The 24,481-nt window shown below is 42.6% G+C and overlaps 1 protein-coding gene across 2 annotated transcripts in view; it reads right to left on the bottom strand.

Annotated features, from left to right (window-relative positions):
- Positions 1–5,782: 5,782 nt before the first annotated feature.
- AHCYL1 (adenosylhomocysteinase like 1) overlaps positions 5,783–24,481 on the bottom strand; it is a 38,643-nt gene continuing 19,944 nt past the window's right edge. The window contains exons 2-17 of one of the 2 annotated variants that reach the window (XM_043575800.1): positions 20,207–20,318; positions 17,571–17,714; positions 16,465–16,565; positions 15,938–16,040; positions 14,473–14,567; positions 13,797–13,903; positions 12,860–12,976; positions 12,556–12,619; positions 11,661–11,749; positions 11,225–11,295; positions 10,764–10,858; positions 10,578–10,676; positions 10,118–10,186; positions 9,595–9,673; positions 8,350–8,470; positions 5,783–7,826 (exon numbers count right to left, since the gene is read on the bottom strand). In XM_043575800.1, the coding sequence (XP_043431735.1) occupies positions 7,820–7,826; positions 8,350–8,470; positions 9,595–9,673; positions 10,118–10,186; positions 10,578–10,676; positions 10,764–10,858; positions 11,225–11,295; positions 11,661–11,749; positions 12,556–12,619; positions 12,860–12,976; positions 13,797–13,903; positions 14,473–14,567; positions 15,938–16,040; positions 16,465–16,565; positions 17,571–17,714; positions 20,207–20,318 (1,473 nt within the window). In that variant the 3' untranslated portion in view covers positions 5,783–7,819. Of the gene's footprint in view, positions 7,827–8,345; positions 8,471–9,594; positions 9,674–10,117; positions 10,187–10,577; positions 10,677–10,763; positions 10,859–11,224; positions 11,296–11,660; positions 11,750–12,555; positions 12,620–12,859; positions 12,977–13,796; positions 13,904–14,472; positions 14,568–15,937; positions 16,041–16,464; positions 16,566–17,570; positions 17,715–20,206; positions 20,319–24,481 lie in introns of those variants that run through there. The other variant, XM_043575801.1, reaches the window with a different exon arrangement.

Genomic DNA, 24,481 nt, shown 5'->3' with positions numbered 1-24,481 from the left:
GGAGTTGAAAGGAGAGGATGGAAAAAGATATTCCATATAAATAGTCACCAAAAGAGAGCAGTGATGGCCATACTAATATCAGACAGAATCGATTTTAAATAAAAAAAAAAATTAGAAGAGACAAAGAAGGACATTATGTCTTAATAAAAGCCTCAATACAGCACGAAGCTATGATAATTACATTTATGCACCTGATGAAGACCATCAAGATATATAAAGCAAACACTGATAGAATTGAAGGGGGAAACGGACACTTCTACGGTGACGGTTGGAGACTCCGATACCCCACTCACAATAATGGTTAGAACAACCAGACAGAAGATAATCAAGGAAACAGAGGGCTCAAACAACACAATAAGCCAACTAGATGTAACAGGCACACAGAACACTCTATCCAAGAAAGGGGAACCCTCTTGCACTGTTGGTGGGAATGCAAACTGGTACAGCCGCTCTGGAAAACAATGCGGAACTTCCTCAAAAAATTAAAACCAGAACTACCCTACGACCCAGCAATAGTACTATTAGGAATTTATCCCCAGGATACAGGAGTGCTGATTCATAGGGGCACATGTACCCCAATGTTTATTAGCACTATCAACAATAGCAAAATTATGGAAAGAGCCCAAATGTCCATCAACTGATAAATGGATAAAAAAGATATGGTTTATATATACAATGGAATACTACTTGGCAATGAGAAAGAATGAAATCTTGTCATTTGCAACAATGTGGACAGAACTGGAGGGTATTATGCTATGTGAAATAAGTCAGTCAGAGAAAGATGTCATATGTTTTCACTCATATGTGGAATTTGAGAGGTTTAACAGAAGACCAAAGGGGAAGGGAAGGAAAATTAAGTTTCACACAGAACGGGAGGCAAACCATAAGAGACTCATAAATACAGAGAACAAACTGAGGGTTGATGGGGGTGGGGGGTGGGGGGGGGCGGGGAAAATGGGAGATGGGCATTGAGGGCATGTGTTGGGATGAGCACTGGGTGTTGTGTGTAAGTGATGAATCATGGGAATCTACTCCTGAAGCCAAGAGTGCACTGTATATACACTGTATGTTAACTAACTTAACAACAAACTATTAAAAAAAAAAGAACACTCTATCCAACAATAAAAGCATACACTTTAGTAAGCCCACAGCATAGATATGAAAAAGCCACAGGCGGTGGTTTGCTCCCCATTGTATGTGTGACAGAGAAAGACAGTTCCCTTCTTACCATACCTATTAGATTTGAGATAAAGTCACCTTTGCTTAAAAGAAAAGTTCACACTCAGCTATCCCCTCTGTCGACAGATTTGCATGAAAGCAAGCTGTAGGAGCGAGTGCACCTCAGAGAAGGCTGTGCTCACTTAACCTTCAGTAGAGCAGTATGCTCATATTTATCCAGTTCAAGCTCTTTCTCCTTTCCCTGATGAGAAAACACCTCTAAGTGGCCCTGTGGAAGTAATTTGCCCGGATAGAAACACAAAGGCCAGAGAATCATTGAAGAGAATGGACCTTTCGTTTGGTGTTTATGAGCTGAAATAGTGGCGTCAGTAATGAACCTGAGTGTGAATTTCTGTGGTTTAAAAACAACCAAATCCAGAGCACAAGGGCCCCACGGGTCATCAGTAAATCTTTGGGGCCCCAAGAGTGGGTAACTTTGACCTGGTTTGGTTCTGGCTTTGGGAAGCACAATTCTTTACGCCAGGAGGCAGCAGGTTCCCTGGGCTGTCAGGGCCGTTAGCAAAGTCATGACATCTGCAGTTTGGGTCTTCATGCCCATGCTCTTTCCTCTGCTGAAAGGATCTTCGCTAAGAAATAAGAACCATAGGGAAACTGCCTGAAAGTACCCTTGGGGAGTTTCCAGGTGACTCAGAAGAAAGGCCACAAGGGAGCCAGAAAGACTGGAGGTCAAGTCCTCGGTCTACCTGTCAGTGGCACTGTGACCGGAGATACGTGGTTTCCTCATGGCTCGGAGTTTGTTTCAGCAGGTCTGGGGCAGGATCCTGGGATCCCTATTTTTCAAACCAAACATTCAAACCAAACCTGGTTGGAGGCTGTTTCTTAGAAGCAATATTGCGTGGTGTTAAGCATAGACCCTGAAGCCGGACTGTCTGGGTTAATTCCAGCTTCACCAACTTGGGAGTTGTATACCCTCGGGCAAGTTACTCCACCTCCCTGTCTCAATTTCCCCATCTGTACTATGGAGATAATAGTAATATCTGTCTTATGGCGTTATTGTGAAGATCAAGTATGCTTATTGTGTAAAGCATTTAGAATGGAGCCAGTTAGAGCAAACACTATGTGTTACTATTCCATAGCCACAAACCTCATCCACAACTCCAAAATTAAAATTTTTAAAATCAGAAATTCCCCTCGAAGCTTGTCACAAATCAGTTTAGCAGCAAAACCTGATCTAAACGAATGGGAGGCTTTTGATAGTCTTTATCCCTTATTCTGTGAATATTAAAACATAATTGAGAAAATATCAACACATTTGATTATGGAATGTCACCCCCCCCATAGGTATTACATAATATACTGAGTATTTGTGTATTTCCTAAAAATATGAAATATTCTCGACTTCAAAACACAAGGTTTCAGAGAAGGGACTGTGGAGCTATATTTTATTATCATTTGTTGGCAGGAGACCATGTGTGACAACCAGAGAATGTGAGAAAAGTCGCCATCTGGTGGTTGCAATGGAGAACCACGTCACACGGAGGGCAGGATGGGCAGGGGAAAGCCTGAACATCAGAGACAAATAGACCCTCTGGCCCGCAATCTAGAACAATTCTTTCTAGAGGACGTTTTAAAATATGTTCAAGGGCTGCGGTACGGAGGAGAAGACACCACTGCCAAGAAAATGAATATTCAATTTATTAAAGCAACAAAAACATTACTTCAGCTTTTTCAAGTACAGCTTATAGATCTTATTTATAAATCTAGCAAATGTTAATTACTTTTAATTGAGAGAAATTTGAATACCCAATTTATTTATAAATTTAAACTCCTTTAAACATTTCCGATTTGAGTTCCTTTTTTTTGTTCGGTTTTGAGAGACAGTGCACACACACGCCGTTACACACCCTAATTGGAATCACAAATTACTTTCCCAGGTAATTTTTAAGTTGCTTTATCAGTCTGCTGAGATTTCCTAATACCATAGTGAATCCTGGCCAGGATGCAGGTGGATTTAGCATACGCTACCTAGACTAGAATACTTTGTTCAATATCCTTTTTTTTCTAAGTTTATTTTTGAGAGAGAGAGAGAGCATGAGCAGGGGAGGGGCAGAGAGAGGGAGGAATAGAATCTAAAACAGGCTCCAGGCTCTGAGGTGTCAGCACAGAGCCCTACATGGGGCTTGAACTCAAACCATGAGATCATGACTTGAGCTGAAACCAAGAGTTGGACGCTTAACCAACTGAGTCACCCAGGTGCCCCTCTCATTTTTTATTAAGCCATTCATTCATATCAGTATATAGACTCATGGTTTCCTATTTATTCAATGGTTTATAAGCCATTATTTTGGTGTCAGATTGTCTCAGATTTGCCCAGTGTGAATCCCTTAAAGCTGGCCTCTGTGTCTTTTTGACATGCCCCCATCATTTTTTTCAGTACTTCCTTTCTCTCTGGCTCACCTTGTACTTTTCCTGCCCAGCCATGGAATCAGCCCTTTCTCCAGTCAGTCCTGGCTCCTTTAAGTGGAAAATGTAGTACCTGAATCTGGATGCTAGATGTGTGCACCACAATGGGGGAAGGAGACAGCTGCCAGGTTCACGTATTAGACAGAGCTAGGGAATGTTTGTACACACACACACCTATACTTATTTTGGAATTCGTGAATTCACAGCAATACCTCCTATTCAAACACACTAGAGTTCATCCTAGTCTTCTCTCTTTCCGATTGGTAACACCTTCTCCAAAAATGAGAAAAATTGGCTTCTATTATTCTTACTATGTTTGCTTATTTGATCAAGTCCCATGTTCCTATCCTACCTGCCACTGTCATCCCTCCCCTGTGTCAACGTCCCCCTCATCCCACTTAGGATAACTCCCTGCACTGGGCCTCACCCCAGCTCCCACATCCACATACCTGGCTACAAATCCATGTAGGTGCCCAGCTTGCTCTGCCCTACCGAATGGCAGAATTGTGGGTAAAGGAAAAAGGAAAGAGGAATCTGAGACTTATTGGAATTTTATGTAAACTCCACAAAAGAAGAAATCTGATTCTCACTGATGTATCTCAAGTATCTAAAACAGACTTCTGGCACATAGTAGGCGATAAGAAAACTTCGAAGAATCAGTTTTATGAAACTATAAGGTCAACAGTTCATTTAAATTCCTTATATTCAAATATTTAAGATATTTTCCCACCATAACAGATGACTTTTTATAATCTCAAGAGTTATCAAATAGATTCACAAGACGGTTAAAAGTTTAAATCACTAATTAGGCAATATGAAGTTTATCTTTTTTTTTTTTTATTTTTTTTAAAATTTTTTTTTTTCAACGTTTATTTATTTTTGGGACAGAGAGAGACAGAGCATGAACGGGGGAGGGGCAGAGAGAGAGGGAGACACAGAATCAGAAACAGGCTCCAGGCTCTGAGCCATCAACCCAGAGCCTGACGCGGGGCTTGAACTCACGGACTGCGAGATCGTGACCTGGCTGAAGTCGGACGCTTAACCGACTGCGCCACCCAGGCGCCCCTGAAGTTTATCTTAAATTCGGATTTATGTGTATGGATAAAGCTTCCAGAATTAAAAACACGTCATTTTTCTAGTCTGCATAGAAATCATCAACATTGTTTGGGGCCAATTTAACAAAACATAAAAGGTTTTGTGTTTTTTTAATTTTTTTTAATGTTTATTTATTTTTGAGAGACAGAGCACGAGCAGGGGAGGGGCAGAGAGAGTGGGAGACACCGAATCCGGAGCAGGCTTCAGCTTTTGAGCTGCCAGCACAGAGCCCAATGCGGGGCTCGAACCCACGAACTGTGAGATCATGACCTGAGCTGAAGTCTGACGCTTAACTGAGTGAGCCACCCAGGCACCCTAGAAAAGGTATTACTTTTGAAAGATTATTAATACATAGTCACATCAGAAGCCACAGAGATAACTCTAGAGATGGCTACAGGTGTGGGAGGGGCTGAAGCTTTCCTAACTTTAGAGACTTTAAGGAAAAAAAAAAAAGGTACAGGGTCTTAAAGGGGAACTGCACAAATGAGGAACCCTGAAGCGTAAGCAGATTTGTCTTTTTTTTTAACTTTTTAAAGATTTTATTTTTAAGTAATCTCTACACCCAATGTGGGGCTCAAACTCACAACCCTGAGATCAAGAGTTGCACACTCCACTGACTGAGTCAGTCAGGTGCCCCGCAGATTTGCTTCTTGATGGAGTTTACAATGAAAGTGCTTTGGCACAGAGCAGGCAAACAAAACTTAAGATATCACTACAGGGGCGTCTGGGTGGCTCAGTCGGTTGAGCTCTTGACTTTGGCTCAGGTTGTGATTCTGGGGTTGCGGGATTGAGCCCTGCGCCAGCCTCCATGTTGAGGGCGGAGCCTGAATGAGATTTTCTCTCCCTCTCTCACTCACCTCTCTCTCTCTATACACATATATATATGGAGATATTACTGAACTCTGCACCCAGCCTGCTCCTCTCCATATTAGGTCCTCAGCAAATCTCTATCAGAGCCTGCTGAGTGGCCCATGACTCATCCCACCCTCGAAAACAAATTCTAATGACGTTCTGTTGTTCAGTCAAGAATGACACAGAATTCCAATAAGGTCTTATCATTTTAATTGACTTTAATGATTATTGCTCATCTGCAAGGATTAATATTGCATTCATTAAAAATCATTCAATACAAAATAAACTTGTTCCTCCCAAGTTGCTCTCCACACGCTCCCTCTGATGCCAGACATTTTCCCACAGTGTCCTTTGTTACATGGCTTGACAGAGATGGAACCCTTACCTATTATTCCTATGGACACAGAAATAGATGGGGAGCAGGGGGCAGGCCAGAGGGCTGCGGGACCTGGGCCCCTTCCCTCCAGCAGAGCTGATGCGATGGATACCACTGTTGGCCAGGTTACCTCCCCTAAAGGATGGGGTGTTCTGATTGGCTGGTTCAATGCCCTGTGGAAAAAGGGCTTGAACCATTAGCGTCTACAGAAAAGAAAGCATGGTCACACTGAAAAGGAGTGGGAAGGGGCTGGGTGGGGGAGAACTAGGAGAGGAAAAGGAAAAACGTTTTGGCAAGACTCTGCTAGAAGGAGGCAGAGTGAAAGCTTTCCTTTCGTATGTTACTGTTTTTTAATGTCTGTCTCTCTGATCAATGGCAACAGAGAAATGAACATTTCTAGTACCTAGCACTAATGCCTGACCCAACTTTGAAGGATCACCAGCTAGAACAAGTTGAGGATTTGGAATCCTGGATAATTATATACTTAAAGCTCATGAGCATAAAGCTCATTGGACCATGCAGAAATGCTGGTAAGCAGGGTGCATGGCATGGGAACACACCTCTCTAATCTTTGAGGGCCTCTCTAGGGATTCTTTCCAAGTATGGGCCAGGACGCACGGATTGCCTTCTCTGTGCACAAACTGCCCTTTAAGATCTTGGTTCAAAAACTCTTTGTGAAATGTGTCAATTAAAAGTGGTACCACTTCCGTGAAACTAACATTATACAGGGGGCCTAAAGTCCCGGACCAGTTATACGGAACTGTATTTCCCTCACCCTGGCCCAATTTATCCTTCTTCCTCCCATCCACATCTACCTCCCTTTAAATATTTTAGGTTGCAAAAGCACAGCTGACCAGAAATTTGCTCTTAAAGGATAAATCCTAAAGATAGAGCTCAGTGTTTTAGACTGAGTAATGGCTCAAGAAATTCGCCATCAGCACAAGCTGTATGGGGCAGAGCTGATAGAATTTGCCGTTATGGCCCCAGTTCATTGATGCTATAAACTATGGGCTTAGAAACAGAGGGACTTATCAAGAGTTTGAGATCAGCACTTCTCTAGACTCAACTGTGTACTCTCAGCTCCAAAGGTTCAAAAGAGAAACTGGTAACAACTAATCGCCCAAGCAATTCCTCAGTGTTAACACTAAACATTTTTTTTTTTTTTTTTTTGGTACAACAGAAATCAATGCTAAGGGACAAAATTCAACTGAATAGAGTGCAGTCTGGTTAAAAACCTGAAAAATGAGAAGGTCTGGTGGGAGTGGAGGAAGGGCTGTACTAAATCCAAGTGGACCAACTGGATCTTAACAATACACATCTCTGAACCAGACACACCACCTTCACACAGGAAACAGGGCTTGGAACATCTGGGGAAATGAACATGCGCCACCTACATCTAACCTACCTGGCTGGTGGGTACCATCCCTGCTCCTCTGAAGAAGTGAAAGAGCACTGATTTCAGCAGCTAAGAAATGGGCTCTTTTAAGGCAATTTAGACATTGCAGATTGTTCAACATGGAAGGTACCTTAGCATTTCCTGTTAATAAGGTACCCAATTAAGACTAAAGTCCCCAGAAATGGGAAAGGAAGAATCACCTTTCTGGGCTGGGAGAGTAAAATCCTTCTTTAGTGACTAGGGTGAGGAACCTTGAACCTCAGTTTCATCTAAAGAGCCATGAAGCAAGTTCCTGTGTGGTCTGCAGAACTTGGATAATGAGATGAAAAAACAAAAATGAAATTATAGAAAAAAAAAATCAACAGGAAAGGAATAAGAAGAAAATAAAAGTTATCTTAAAAAATATTTCTTTTAGAGTTGTGTGGTTCATGTGGACTGGTCCTTGGGAATATGGTCCATTAGTATCTGTAAATAAAGAGATTGGTTGGTTAGCACTTGTGTCTTCCACATTGAGAGATCCAAGAGAAAAATCTGAAACAGGGGACACTCCCCAGGGTCCTTCCCCGGCCCCAGCTGGGATCCCTAAAGCCGTTCCCCAGGGATCATTCTTCCCTGTGCTTCCACAGGGCTTATGACAGTGCCACCTTTGGTTTCATTTCCTGCTCCCTGAAAACATAAGCCAGTGGTTTTCAACCCCGACTGTATATTAGATTAATCTAGGGAGTTTTTTATCAAATAAGTCTGGGCCCCAAGCCAGACCAAATGTATCAGACTGTCAGGGAGTGAGGCCCAAGCTTCCCAACTCTAGAAAACCCTTACTCCTTATATCTACCACTAGATAACACAATTTCTCTGCCTATCTTGTTAGGTTGGAGCAGAGTTCTTATACTCTTCAAAATCAGGCACAACACTTTATTTAAGAAAGCCAGCTAACATGCTTGGTTTAATACTGCGTAAAAGAGCTTTTCACTTGTTTTTCCCAAGTTACCTGTAATAATTGGGTTTGAATGGCCCATTTTTGTTGAGTCCCAGATATTTTGCTTGGTCATCTGTCAGCTCTGTCAGGTGGGCATCAAATGATGGCAGGTGCAAGCTGGCAACATACTCATCTAGAAAGAACACAGTGATGGGGGAGCAGACCCCATTTCAACCTGCCTCTCAGAACATAACCTCCCCCTATTTTCATCTGAAGCTTTTTGAGAAAGAGGACAAGGAATGGAATAACTGCAAGCATCTACAACTCAAAATATTTGCTTAAAGAGCCCTCAAAGTTGCCTTTTTTGGCAGGGTACCCCCCCCCCCCCCCCCCCCCCGCACATCCAGAGTGTGTTCAGAAAGGCATTTGCCAGGGTAACAAAATGGGGTGGGCTTGTACCTCTGCATCCTTCTCTGGCAAAGCTTCTGGCTTTACCCCAGTGGCCAACGTGCTATGTATCACTCTCATCTTCCTGCAACAACTTCTTTAACTGAATTACACTCAAACTACAGAACAAAGTAGACACCGGTAGCTCAAAAGACCTTTGTGTCATTAAGATTTATTTAGAATAACATCCATAAGGGCCTTGAATTTTAGGATCATGGATTTCTAAGGCAGCTGGTGCAAATTTATTACTCTTCCCTGGATAAACTTCCTGGGCTTTTATGAATATGAATTAAAGAAAAAAACTCAATCTGTTGGAGGAGATGAGAGCGAGAGGTCTTTCAGCTTTAATCAAGGGGACAGGAGCTGATCAATTATAGATGGGAGGTGGGCATCACTATTCAAGAAGGGAAAGAATCAGAGAGGACATGTGTTCCATATGAACACAACACAGCTGTCCCCTAGAATCTCAGAGGTTGCATTATTTACACAGAGGATGGACAATAAAACCTAGATTTGTTTCTGTTTCTCTCATCTTGGTCCCAGGCTGAAGTCACTAGTGGTAGGAATTTTACTGAACTTCATAAGGCTACTCAGACTAAGAGCATCTACCCTAAACCACCATGCTAAACACTTAGGCTCGTTAGTTGTAATTCTTACTACAATTCTGCACTGTATGTATTACTCTCACTTTATTGATGAAGAAACTGAGGCCCGTAGCGATTAGAACGTGTCCCGAGGTCCAGAAACCATGAGAGGTTAGGATGGGGATTACAACTCTGACTCTAAATCTAATACTTTTCATGATAATCATTTCACTAAACCCTTCAAGAGTCTGAAGATCGGTACAGGTTCCTACTGTTTCTCACTCACCCATCTTCTTAGGAAGCAGGTATACGTCTTGTTTGTATCGTCCCTCAGGTGCATTATAGAGTTCTATCAGTGCCAAAGCCTAGGTTGAGAGAAGAGGGTGAAAAAACACAGAAACACGTCTTAGACAGGGACACAAAAACAAAACTAGATGTAACAGGGTCTTGGGTAAGTACTACAGTGATGTATCATAGTGACAGCACCCAGGACTTGGCCTGTAATAACCACCACCACACATCGTAAAAGGATTTGCTGCTGTTTTTGTTTAGTTCCTAATAAAAGAACAGACTAAATACAACTAAGCCAGAACACTACATTCTCAGCTAACACAGCCAACTTAAAGGGACACAAACTCCAAGTCTGCCTGACTGAAGACTCTCTTCTACACTCGAGAAAGCCTGTCTTGCCCACCCACGACCTGAAACGTGTTGAAAAGAACATAGCAGGGCACACTCTCATTGGAACTATGCCCGAGGCCCTGTCCCACTAATCCCAGGGCAGGAGAAGCAGGCATTTAGTCACATACCTGTGTTGTAGCTGTGATGGACAGAACAAAGGTGGGAACTGTGGAGCAGCTCAAATTGAGCAGACGACCCTGGAAAGGTAAGAGAGCCCTGGGATGAGTTTTGCTCCCCTTCGGGTTTCAGATTCCAGGGTCATCCAAGTTAAGCAAATGCAACTCAGATGGTAGAGAAAGCATTACAGTTCCAGATCAGGACTCGAGATTTTATCTTATTTTCTTAAGTCCATCGGAGTAAGACAAATGAAGAATGAGCTGTGGTCAGGAAAGAGTATGTTACTTGGGAAAAGGTAGGTATTTTTTTGAGTGGTTCTATGTTAGGGACCAGAAAATGTACGAAGGAGATCTGTATCCAACGACAGAGTTCAGGGAAACATGGCATAACATTTCCTCCCTGCCCCTCCTCCTGCCGCAGATCTAACTACGGTGCCTGTGCCGCACTGCCAAAGCCCTTCCGAGTGCGTACCTCTGCCAGGAGGACGACGCGTTTGCCATCTGGCCAAATGACATGGTCCACCTGAGAACGCACTCGCTCCCATGTCAGCTCTGGAGTGCGGAGGCTGGTCTGAAAGGAAGACAGCACAGTTGACTGTGGCTCTAATGGAAGGAAGGGGAAAAAGGCCTTGCGGTCAATGAATGAGAGAAACCATACCACGTCAATTTCCGTGTTGGAGTGGCCCATATTGCACACGATACAACTGTTTTTCATGCGGTCCAAGTGCTCCCGTGTCACTACATTCTTATTTCCTAAAAATAAAGGGAGAGCGGCTGAAGGAGATGTTGAGCAACAAAGGTACCAACCAGATTTCAGCAGAAGATGGGAAAGAGGAGTTTCGCTGCATGAAAGGGCATGTATACTCTGTGAGAAAAGTGTATGCTGCATAACTGCTCTTCAGGCTCACTGATTTGGTTTTAAGATTCAACTGTATAAAACGCCATCAGGGAAAAAGTCTCTTTGTTCTGGAAAACACTGAGGTTCTGATCACTTATGCTAGTTCTGAGACTTCTACTCCGAGCACAGGCCTCCCCTACTTTATGTGACGGTCAGACCATTTTCACGATCTGGCCTCAGAGTTACCACTCCTCCACGCACCTCGGAGCACGGACACTTACCCGTGCAAGTTATTACGACATCAACTTGCCGGATGACTTCATTTAGCTTTACAACCCTGAACCCATCCATGCTGGAAGAAAAGGAAGGAACATTATGAGCAAAGCAAGGAAGCAGTGGGACAGAAGCTGGTCACAAAATGAGACTGCTAAATTCCCTTGCAAAGTCAGGTCCAGGGCTACCTCACAGGGATGATAAGTGACAAGCTGTGCTAAACTACAGACTGGCCTCTTCAGACTCCCCAAGACTCCATTCAGGAAGGGAAAATGCCAAGAAGCTCCCGGAGCGCCCTGGGATTACAATGGAGGGAACAGAGCCATCCTAGCCTTCTCTTCCTCTGAGAGATTTCTGCAAGGAATGGTTAATACGATCCATCATGAACTCTCAGAAGCACGAAGTACTGGGGTCAATCTAATCGTATCACCACTCTGTTCTTACCAGGCCTGCAGAGCACAGATGGGGTCGATTTCTGTGATGTAGACAATCGCTCCAAGGGCCTTGAGAGCAGCACAGCAGCCCTTTCCCACCTGCAGCACGTAAGAAAGAAGTCGGGGTGACAGGTCCATCACGGCATGGGTACTGGGGCAGGTAGGCTCTTCGGGAGATGGGGATGAACCTCCCTGAAATCACCATCTAGTGAGCCCTTGCGGGGATGCTCCAATCCAAGCAGAGCAGAAACAGATCCAGATTATGCTGTGACCCTTAGTCAGAGAGGTGATTTAGCGGACACTCACATTTCATAGCAAGGGCTGGGGCTTGGGATGGTAAAAGAAATCAGGAGATCAAATAGGTGTTACCATTAGGAAAACAAGACCAAGGAAGAGCAACTGTAACCTCTTCTATCTTAGTCCAGAAAAACTTGATTAACTCTCATCTAAGATGCATCTAACTCAAGGAAAGCCCAGCAGCTCCGGGAACTTCCATGGGTCACAGATGACAACAAAATCTCCTTCACCTTTTCTAGTTTACAGATAATCAACTATGTATCACTTTGGGTCCCACCCTTCACTCCAATACCAGGGCACTTGTGTGGCTAAAATGCTACATATTCACTCGAATTAAGTCTCATAAAAAGTAACTGTTATGGGGGGGAGGGGGCGGGTGATGCCCACATTCCATTCTACAAGACAATGCGGTGAGATCTGAAGATTCGATTCATTTTGTGCATCTCTATTCCTAAGTCTGAATAAAACACTTTTGCTATTATTTTGAGATACGTTATCTAAAAGCATGTTTTAACCTCACAGCAGTGACCATCCTGACAGCACAAATCTCCTGCACTCCACATTTCTGGTAAGTCTACGAAAAGACACACTGAGGCCCAGCTATTTACCTCACCATAGCCACACACCACCACTTGTTTCCCACCAAACATCACATCTGTGGTCCTCTTCAGGCTGTGGAAAACAGACAAGGGCTCAACTTAAACATTATTAGCCCAAACACAGTCCCTCTGCACACAATTAAAAGAACTCTGGCTGGAAGCTGCCTGGGCTCGGTATGAAATGGACCCCTCTGACAAACCTTTAAAGCCAAAGGAAGACCACGGGACAAGACTGGAGTGGTATCAGATTAACACTGCAACCCAACCCAGATCTGTCCACTGTAAGTCTGAGTATCTCTACATTTCAACTCACCCATCCAAAATGGACTCTCGGCAGCAGTACAAGTTATCAAACTTCTGTTTGGTAACAGAATCATTGACATTCATGGCCGGAACACAGAGCTTCCCAGCTTTGGAGAGCTGATATAGCCTAAAGGGAGAAGAAGCCACAAAAACAAACAAAAACAAAGTTAGCTGATGAAACAATATGCAGCAAAATCTGCCTAATTCTCTTCAAGCTTCATGCTGCCCTCCCCAAGGACATTAGTAACCAAGATCATTTCCTTGTCATCCCTCCTCGCACTTCTTTTCATTTTCTCTCCCCCTTAGCCCTCCCCCCCCCCTTTTTTTGGAAGGGAAAAAAACCCCTTTCCATTGAAGAAATTTACTTCTCTTCCATAAAAGGGGATGTTATTTCCTTAGACCAGCATTTTCTCAATATATATAAAAAAACATGCCCACCCCTGATAAACAAAGATTATCAATGACTCTGCTTTGGTTCCCTCTGTGTGCGTGTGTGAGCATGTGCGATGTGCTCCCAACTGAGAAACACTCTTTCAGATAGAGATCTTTTAGATTTTCCGACAAGCCAAGAATATTTTGCCCAGTTTTGCTTTTTGTAGTGTGTATAATGTATACTTTTACAATAGGATTTTTTTAATATTTCAAATATAAAATTATAATACAATATTGAATACAGTTTTTCCAGATATATTCACTCCCTACACCTCCCAGCGTTGGCTGAGACTCACAGTGGGTTAAGTGGGAAAGAAAAATGTGTGAACGAGAACCTGAGATAACTTCCTCTTAGGGCCTCCTGGATTCTTCAAAAGGAAAAACTCAGAAGTTTTATCTAATGAAGATACTCCCAATTTAGTTACAAGTCTGAAACACAGCCCTAAAGCCTGACAGAGACCAGAAGAATTTGCTGAGGCAAGAACACAAGGGGCAGCTACTCCAGAATCTGTTACCTGTGAACACCAGTCACGCTCTCTTCCACAATGCCTCGGATCTTCTTAAACACGTTTGGATACTTCTTATAAACCCAGTGGGTTAAGTCTCCCCCATCATCCAGGATCTATAGAACAGCCAGAAGACTTCTATGGGCATTCAGGCTGCTAGAGCTGGGGGGAACTTTGAACCCACTTTCTGTACTAGTAAGAGAGCCCTGTATGTTTTGGAAGAGCACTCCTCAGAGCTCCTTAGAGCAGGTTTAGACAGTGGAAACACAGTCAAATTTGTCGGTGTAAATGGTTAAAAGGATTCCTAAGTTTGTTCTTGGCTAGAGGGAAGAGTATTAGGCTAATCATAGACTCGTTTTTAGTCTAGAGTCTTGAAATATATAACTCCTTGGAATGCAAAAGGAGAGCTGGGGCAGGAAGGAAAGAAACCAGAATCCTATTCCAAAGAGGTACCACATTACTTCTTTCTATATCTTTCTGCTGTGTTTGAGCCACACGTGTTCACTTTAGTCTTACCCTTCCCCCACCTTTCCATTCAGTACTCCGACCCATTCTGAATAGGTTATCAAGCAACAAAGTAAGTGCATGAAGAACAAACATCCAAAACATATTTAGGGAACCATGCTTTGAGGGAAAAAAGGAAACAAATCTGTGGTCAAAGTGTAGGATGAATATGTATCATTACCATGTTAGCTTGCCAACCATCCATGTTCACACAGCGGTCAATACACCACCAGAAGTCATCTTCCGACTCGCCCTTCCAAGCAAACACTGCAACTCCTGTAGGGATGGGAACAAATCAGCTGACTCCTCCTTCCGGGAGTTCCCTATACCAATACCACTTTCTGAGATCCACGTGAAGAGAAAAAGGCTACAGAACCTATGTTGGAAAGGAAACAACTTCGAAGGGGCAAAAAGTCAAAAGAGCACCTTTCGTTGAGGAATCGGCAATGAATTTAAGAGATTTTTGTTTTAAAAATATTTTAGAACCTTAAAATGTTATTCTCTTTGGCCAATTTCACACTTGGAACTCTGTCCTAAGGAGATAAAATGAAGTGGGAATTAAAATAAAGTTGTTCACTGGAACATTATTTGTATTAGCAAATATCTTAAAACAACCTAAATGTTTAACATGAGTATTGATAGTGAAGTAAAGCCACGTGGCCATATGATTATTACAAACGATGCTGTCAAGTTTTCAGTGACATGGAAAACTACTTCTGAAAATGTTGTATTTTAGGTTATAAAATTGTATACGTACAGAGATTTATTTATCTCTGTAAAAAGTGAACTGAAAAAAGGAAAAAATGTGTCAAATATCCCTGTGTACTAGGATTATTATTATTATTATTTTGGAAACTCCTCTAAATTTTCTGCAATAAACACCAGAAAAAGGTAAACAATAAAAACAGAACTATTATAAAATTGCTGAGGATCTCAAGGAGACGGGAGGTCCTTCAAGGAACTTCATGGTTCTGGAACGCCTGGGTGGCTCAGTTGGTTAAGCCTCCAACTTCGGCTCAGGTCATGATCTCATAGTTTGTGGCTTCGAGTTCCACATCGGGCCCTGTGCTGACAGCTCAGATCCTGGAGCCTGCTTTGCATTCTGTGTCTCCCTCTCTCTGCCCCTTCCCACTCATGCTCTGCCCTTCCCTCTCTCAAAAATAAATAAACATTAAAAAAAAAAATTCATGGTTAAAATGTTCTGAACATTTTAACAATAAAAATTGTTTTATGCTTAAGTGAACTTACAAGCAGTCGACAATTTTTCAATGAACTACTAATACAGAAGGCACTCCTTAACTTGTGTTCTCTCAAAAGTGATGAGCCTTTGGTGAAAAAAGACCAGCTGAACTTGTATACCTCACACAGTTGAATACTCTTCTTTGTTCACTTAACATTACAATTAAGCATTTCCCCATGTAATTAAGATTCTTTTCAAGGGTTGGTCATTCTTAATGACCATATAATATTTCATCACGGATATGGACCTTCATTTTATTACCCATTTTCTTCCTGTTGATATTCTTAATACCCTCCAAATTTTACAGCCCCTGGACATACATGATACTGTAAGGACTATTTTAATACATAAATACTACATTTAGATAATTATTTTGAGGCAAAGGTGGTGAAAAAGCCCAACTTACCAGCCTCAGCCAGTGCTGCGGCCACTTCATTCTGAGTGGAGTAGATGTTGCAAGCAGACCAGCGGCACTGGGCCCCCAGGGCACAGAGTGTCTCAATCAACACCTATGCAGATGGGAGCAAGAAAGGGTGAGAAAGAGGAGGGCCAGATAGGAGTGGCATGTGTGGGAACAGTACGGGCAACTCTGCAGCAACCTAGCCGCACTGTGACATTACAGAAGGTGACATTACAGAAGGTATAATCCAGCGAGGCAGCACACTGGCATCTAACTTCACCCAAAAGATGTGCTCCTAAAAGTCATTACATTTTCCTAACAATCATGTTTTTGCAACTCTAGATCTCCCGAAGTCAGGTTATGATTATACGTATGTATACAAAGAAGAAAACCCCATTATTGGGTAACAGGAGGCCCCACCTGATGGTCATTTGCATTTGGAGACTGGATAGACAGGGAAGGAAAAGCAAGTAAAAAGAGTTTGTTTTTTTCTCCTCATCACGAGTCCCTCCTTTTTCTCCCAGCAAACTCACCGCTGTCTGGGCTGTGATGTGTGTACAGCCCACTATTTTAGCACCAGCCAAGGGCTTCTCCCCCTGAGCACGTTTCCTGAGTGAAATCAGAGCAGACATGTCTGTGAAAGAACAGAGGATTTGAGCCAGGCCTGCACCAGCAATATCACCAATTCCTGCCCCAGCAACATCTAGGGCTGGTCTGTATCTGTTGAGATATCGCAAGATAAGGTAGAAAAACTCTAAGTATATTTCCTCGATGAATTGGCAGCTTCAACAGCAGAACAACAGTGGGGAGCTGCCAGCCAATCACCTGGAATTTCTTTTTCACTGTTTCAGCCTTGTGTACAGAGGGCTGAATGGAGAATGAAGTAACTTCTCAAATCTGATCCAAATGGAGGGTGAGTCTCCTCATTCATTTGGGAGGAGGGGGAAATGGTTATGGCAGTGGCTAATGGGCTCCTATATATAATCATCAGACCAGGAAGGAAGACTTCACCCTCAGCAGACGAGCACTTGTTTCTCTCTGCTACCAAAGCCCATTCTGTCAGTCTGTCTGGTTTCTGTACTACCCCCTCCCAGTACAGAGCATGCCTATAGTGGGAAAGCAACAAGAGTAAAAAAAGACTGTACCAGGAATGGGGTCGGTGAGGAAACCAAATTTAACTGTCAGTCACTTTTACTCTAGCTCCAGCAGAGGGTGCTCAGGACCAGAGACCGAAGGAGACCCTAGGCAACCACATCCTTAGCTGAAAACCCTCCCACATTTGCCGCTCCTGGGAAATGTGGGTCTCTGAGATTGGCAGCTATGGTAGGATCCCGCAGAACTAACCACCGTGTAGTGTTCTGGGACTTGCTGACTCCACAGGCAGATCTCCGAATATGGTGTCATGGGGGAGGAAAACAGAAACTACACTGTGTAATTACTGTGTGCTGAGAACAGGAAGCAAGGAGAACAAGAACCCTGAGGCTCCGGCTCCAACAGAGAGATCTGCTTGTACAAGAATCCGGAACACTGAACGTTCCCAGAGGATTTTTCAAGTTAGTTTTCAAGTGTGAAGTTGTCTATGGATCCTGATGACCAGCAACTGGGTTGCTTCTGGTCCCCTACCACTCCCTTTCTTTACCTTGCTCAGCAATCTCAATCTCCCGGCGTCCAAATTCTGCCTGCTTGATGTTCTTCACACAGAAATTGCTGCTGCCCTTGGAGTTGGTTTGCTGCTTCTCTCGGGGGGAAACCTCATCATCAGAGCTATCTGTGTAGGATGCAGCTGGAGCCAGAAGAGAAAGAAACAAGGATAGGAGAACCTCAATAGCCCCCAACTCCACAAAGCACACTCCCCAAAGGACTCATTTAAGTGAAGTGAACTCTTAACCGCAGCCATCTTTTACATCACCCTCAGCCCTACTCCTCCAGAATAACAGAGGAATGCAATTGTTGGGGATCTTTCAGTGTTGTGGCCCCTCTATCCACCCTGATGATACTGTGCCATTACTGCTTGTAACAAGAAGCTACTGATCCCAATTCTGCACCAGCCCTCATGAATCCCAAGATAACAGGGGCACCTGGTCCCAACCTGGACTGGAATCAGACATGGCAAAAATGGAAGAATAACTTAGGGCATATAAGGAATGCAATTTCTGTAGATCACTGGTTTTCAAACTGAAGCATCTAAAGCACTCATCAGAATTACATGGAAGGTCAAAATACAAATGGCTAGGCCCCACCGCCAGAAATTCCCATTCAGTAGGTCTCAGATAGGACCCAAGAATTAGCATTTCTAACAAGTTCCCAGCTGTTGCTGACAGTGCTGTTCAGAAAACCACATTCACAGAACCACTAATACGGATGACAGCGACAAGAAAATCTTACAAGGGATTTTATACTAGGTTGTGCTCAAAGAATACAGAGAAGGAAAGAAAGGACTCAGAAGGTGAGCAGCTCTGGTTCTACTGTCAGCCCTAAGATCCCTCAAGATGTTCAACATTAAAAAAGCAGCTTCATATAAAGGCTAAAAATGTCCTTTCAGACAGATATGCAGGAAGGCATATAATAATCACTCCCCGACTCTTAAATCACCTCTTTCTTCTCTGAATCGAGTATTTCCTGATCTTGATCTCAGCCGGTATGTCAGGTCTCTCACTGTCTCCTACATACTACTTGCTAACACAAATACTCCTAAAGGTATCTGTCCCACTAGAGCAGTTTAACTATATCACAAAGTTTTTCAAAATGCCCTGACAGGTTCCTGTTAACACATGGCCGTCAAGATCTTTGAGGACTTCGTTAAAGCTTTCTTCACTCACTCCTTTCTTCCTCTTTTAACTCAGCCTTTCACAATTAATTCTTTCTTAGCTGTGATCAGCCCGTTTATGACCCCCAGTCTTTTGTACCTGTCACTCCAAGACACCTTTTGTTTATGACAGCCATTATATTTGGAACCTTTTCTTGTACACAGGCCCACAGCGACTCTGTATATTCATTTATTTCAGTACTTAACCCTGTGTACCACCCTTTGTTCTCATCTGCCTATCTTATTTACACTGGGTTATCAGCGGCACAGAACAAAAGGACAAGTTTTTAAAAATGTGTTTACTTGTTTGTTTTTTCACATTCCTTTTACCTTGAGTCCATCCTTAATGTCGATACCATAGGGGTGCCTGGGGGGCTCAGTCAGTTGGGCACTGGACTCTTGATTTCAGCTTAGGTCACGCTTCTCACAGTTCCTGAGATCAAGCCCCACATCAGGCTCTGTGCTGACAGAGTGGAGCCTGCTTGGGATTCTCTCTCTCTTTCTCTTTCTCTCTGCCCCTCCCCTGCTCATGCTCACATGCTCTCTCTCAAAATAAATAAATAAGCTTAAAAAAAATAACAACACCATACAAATAGTATTCTGGCAAAAGTCAACAAATGGATTTTGGTACAAATCCCTGACACTAACGGCAATCTATGACCTTGGGCAAGCCTCTGAACCTCTTGACCATGTTTCCTCAGTTGAAAAATGAGGTGGGCTTAGGTTGGATGTCCCTGTGGATCTTCCAGTACTCAAATCCTAAATTCTATATCTTTTTCCACATTAACTTTCTAGTAGCCCGTCTAAAGTTGAGAAGGGCACAATTAAAAAAAAAAAAAGGCTACTTACATAGGGTTAAAATAGGATATGGGAACTAGAAAGAAACAGAACTAGAGACACATTATAGTGGTTTGAACCTTTCCTATTCAAAAGGTTAACAGGGGAGGACACTTCAACATAAAGGGTAACCTAGTGAATGAAAGGAGCCAAAATACTAGTTTTTATTGTCACAATTCAAGCAGTCTTGGAGCCGAGAAAGAAAAAGTCAGGTGGCAGGGTGTATCTTATACAACCAAATTAGAAATTATACTTCCAAAGTACACCTCTTTTTCAAGGCCAGTTCTGTCAGCCAAAATAGAATTGATTTTCTCCCTTTGTACGTGGGCAGATAAACGTGGGAATGGGAACTGGCCCAGTACTACTGACCAGGCACTGGCCACAGACCACACACAGACACAGCCACGCATGGGAAGAGAGTCTCCAGATGACAAAAGCCTCACCAGCTACAAGCCTGGCTGGGGACATTTCCAGTGCTCAACTGCTAATTATCAGCTTTTAGCACAAAGGTGGGAAGTCCTGACATGAGGTCCTTTCAGATTCTAGATAAGTAAAGAGCAGGGGGTAGAGAACTAGCTTAAGACCGTGCAACAGAGAAGAAAGATCGGAGTGGACTCAGAGCCCGCACTTACCTGAACTGTAGCTGTCGGTGGAGGACTGGGAGATGGAACGAGACAAAGACCGGCGGCCTGTCTTGGTGGGGAACTTGGTGAACTCTTGCATGTCATCGGCAAACTGGATTTGCTGTAGGAGGAAGACACACACTTGAAAACTTACAACAAAGATGCTACGAAATGCTCCATTTTTTAAGGCCATACATTTCCTTCCCTGAAACCTCAGGTGATCACGTGGCCCCTACCAAGCCAGCAACTCTCCCACCAGAATGAGGGCAGGCAGAGGCTACTTGTGGACTCCTCTCCAAATGCCAATTACTATCTCTTTCCAATTGTTTCAGAACCTTTTGCGGGGGGAGGGGGGCAGAGCTCAAGACCCAGCTTTTTGTACCATCTGTCCAAAATTCACAAGTCCCTCTTCTCACAATCCGTAAAGTTTTATTTCTTCTTACAACCTTGACACATCAAACCCTTCACTCTTCCAACTCTACCAAAAAACAGGCACCATTTCATTGTGATTCTGCTCTTTTTCATTTTCCAGAATATAGTCTTGTAGCACATTCTTATCCTGAAATTAGCAGAGGTCTTGTTGTTTGAAAAATTATGGCGATGCCTTGAAATGGTGATGGTGGGTGCCAAGTCGGAGTCCAATCATACCCGTACCTCACAAAGCCAATATAGTGTCCTTAGAACCTGCTACGTCCAGTAAAATGCTGGAATACACTAAAGAAAGCCAAATTAAAAAATATATGCACACCATAGTAAAATCCAACTAATCAGGACTAATTTAAAGGAAGGAGAAAAGAAATGACTTGGTAAACTCTGTATTCAAAACTTCCTTAAACGAAATACACCAGAACTAGGTAACTGTCTGAAGGATATTTGGAAAACTGGCTTTAATAAATAGCAAATACAATTAATATTATTTACAGTCAAATTAGCGGATGTTTCTAAAGTATATGAAAACTTTTTCCTCCATTAAATGACTTAAACTTTCCTCCTGAACTCTTATTTAAACTCTGATAAACCCTTCAAGATATAAGAAATAAACTTCAGCCTCCTGAAAAACAGAATGGTTTGAGACTCTGAATTAAGATTCTCCTCTCCTCACAACCTGACTAAATCTGAAAGGTTCCCATGGAGAATCCATTAAGCTAAGTCTTTAGCAGATATCTTTGGAAATGTAAAAGCTATTACAGATTAAAATCTTCTCTCCATAATGCTAGCAACATGGTTATAGCCACTTTGAAGCCAGGAATAGTAAACTCCCCATTTGTTACAGCTGCAAAACATTCCTCTCCTCTGTCACATGTACCTTTGAGATAGGGTAGCATCAGCTGGCAGTAGAAGAATCAGGCTTAAATGTGCAACACAGCAAAATAAATAAGTAAATAAAAGAGACTCGGGCTAAACAACATATATATGGCACTAGAACGTGACTAACAAATATCTTTGTATATCTGAAGCAGCTTTTTCAGTTTAGATGCTAAAACTTTATAGCTTAAATGCCAAAAGCACTAGTTCCTTTCGGGAGGGGCGGGGGGAACCACCTACTCCGTTGAAGTGGCCACAGGTCGGCATCTGCCCTTCTCGATAGGATTTTCCACTGCATGTTCACATGACTTCTGCAGTCAGCAAAGCTAGTTTTACTGAAGAGATTAATCCAAGACCAAGGTAATGACTTTCAACCCAATATGCAGTTCTTTTGGTGGCAGAAAAAATAGAGTCAAGATACCATCAATGGCTTTTAACACTCTCCAAAGGCAGCCCTTCCTCCAACAGCCTTCTTGTTCCTGGCATGGGCAGTCTAGTCGGAAGCTAGTCTTCTCTCTTGGCTGTTATGATTCCCTCCTCTGTTCATCTTTTTTCAAAAGGCTCTGGGCATATTCCCAAACACCACCTACCTGGCGGTGGAGGAGGGAAATGCAGTAACATTTGCAGTTTCTTAAATAAAAAAATAGAGAGGTGGCTGTGGCAAGATAGAACTGTTTCTTCAGCAACCTAAGAAGTGACTTAACAGTCATAATCCCACCTTGTATTAATGAAGCTCGTCAGTAGCCTAAAGCTTAGCAAAATCTTTCCCATCTAAAAATATTAGACTGTGTTGCAAGCAGCTTACCAATCAGTGCTGTGCCCCATCTCTCAAATCATTAATATGGTGCCTATTTGAAGTGGGCAGCATGTTAATTCAAGCCATGACATGGATGGATGGCTGTCTAGTCTCACAACTCTTTGACACTTTCACTGCTTGTAAATAAGGTAGTCCAGCTCTACAAAGATGCGTGATAACCTGTCTTCTCTCCCACCACCAAACTGCGCAAGGAGATCTGCCCTGCCAGTTCCCACCAGGCCTGCTTGCCCCCCTGGAGGTCTTTACAGCTAGTACCTGTCTTCCTTCCAAAGTACTTCCTGGAGTGCCGCTCACCTTCACATTATAAACAAAGACACTGCTGTCAAAAGCAATTTTGGGTATCACAGTTTTCCCTCTAATGAAACCAGATCTCTGTAACAGCCTTCTAATTGGGATGGATTCACTGCATTTACACCCAATACGATCACTTAAGTAAAAACAAAATCCCAAGATGGATTGTTCTGTTTACATTATTTCCTATTGTCATGATTTCTTCCAAACATAATTTTTAGTTGGTATACTTCAGTGTTTCTTCAAAGCTGTATCTATAAGGAAGGCTAGGTCTAAATATGATGCAGAATGGGAAAGAGGGGAGGGGGAAAAAGAGATACAGTAATTGGAAATCCAAAAAGTATCTGATCATCAAAAAGTCCTACGTTAAAGAACTATTTGTGTTTGAAGGCTCACCACCCTGTAAACAGCCTTACCCACAACAAGCATGCCAGTATTTCATTCTTGAACTAATATTACATTTGAGAAAGGCTAGAAGGTCAGATTGACCCATTCTCCAAATAGCACATCCAAATACAGAAGTCTACTTGCTGTGCCTTAAAAACTCAATTAAATATCAGGCCAATTTAGTGTGCTATTTCAGAGCACCTTTTCAAAGGGCTCAGTGGGTACAATGGCTGACTCCCTTCAACATGACACTGAAAATGATAAAGAGAAGCTCTACCAAAGAAACAATTTGGGATATGGTACATCCACCACCTAGTGGTTAAGTATGGTGACAAAGTGAGCTGAAAGAATTGCTGTATATAATTTATCAAGAAAAAGGGATCACAGGCAATCCAAAAGTTATAAGCCTCCAAGGAAGAAAAATTGTTGTATACTACTCAATTTATCCCAACTGATATTTCTTACCATAAGAAGCTGAAAAGCTTCTTTCCACAAACATTTCTTCCATCTATTCAAGTGTCAAATAGCTTAGCCACACTTTTGTCCCCGGTCCAACCCAATTTTGCTGTCTAGCTCCTGAATCACAGGGAATTAAAAGCCATAGGAATTCCACTATGACACTATGGCCAATGGATGGTGATCAGGAGAATAATCATTATTATATCCTTTTAATCAACACATTTGGCAGGCACCAACTAAGTACCCAGTGGTATTTCAGGAAAGATCTATGAGATGAAATATGCACAATCTGTAGATGTGTTTTGACCGACAGGGTAATAACACAAATGGCTGCGAGAGAATTTTACTGCTTCTTAAGAAAGATACTAGATATTGTGGTCTTAACAGCCTTATCTGGATATTGTTTAGCTTAGGCCTCCAAAAATCAGAGGTTAGACATCTTATTAAACGTATTATTTCACACGCTTATCTAACAGCTTGTCATTTCCTCAGAAAGGTTTCCTCCTAGGGGTGAAGGACTAGACTCAAAGGTAAACAGCAATTATTAGGAAAACAAATCATTAAGAAAGCATAGCTTAGAAGTGAGTAAAGGGATCAGTCTGTCTCAACTGCTGAGGAATATCTGAAGAAGGGCCAGTCAGTACCCCTCCTCCTGGTACACTACTGATTTTCTGAGACATCCCCAAATTTATATAATCTGTTCCAGTGTCTCTTCTAGCATGTTGTGTGTGCAGATTTTTCTGTTTTGAAGTTATGGTCAGCATATTTCTTAGCAACTGAGCAAAAAGATGATTATTAATGAAGCTAGCAATTTTAACAAGTCAATTACTAAGCAATGTATTATGACACCTTCCAGGATTCCTACATCTCTTCCAATCCCTCTTTCACACATCTTCTGGCTAATGTATTCCTTCTCCTACAGATTCTACCCTCATCTGCTCTTTATTCAGAGGAAAGGAAGAGGGTATGGCTGTCAGCCTAAACTAAATAGGTACAAGACTTTTCTCCTTGATACTTACCACTGA

Source organism: Prionailurus bengalensis, chromosome C1, assembly GCF_016509475.1.
Source record: "Prionailurus bengalensis isolate Pbe53 chromosome C1, Fcat_Pben_1.1_paternal_pri, whole genome shotgun sequence".
Classification (NCBI taxonomy): Eukaryota; Metazoa; Chordata; class Mammalia; order Carnivora; family Felidae; genus Prionailurus; species Prionailurus bengalensis.
The sequence above is the reverse complement of the archived record's forward strand: the minus strand, read 5'-3'. Positions and strand labels throughout refer to the sequence as shown.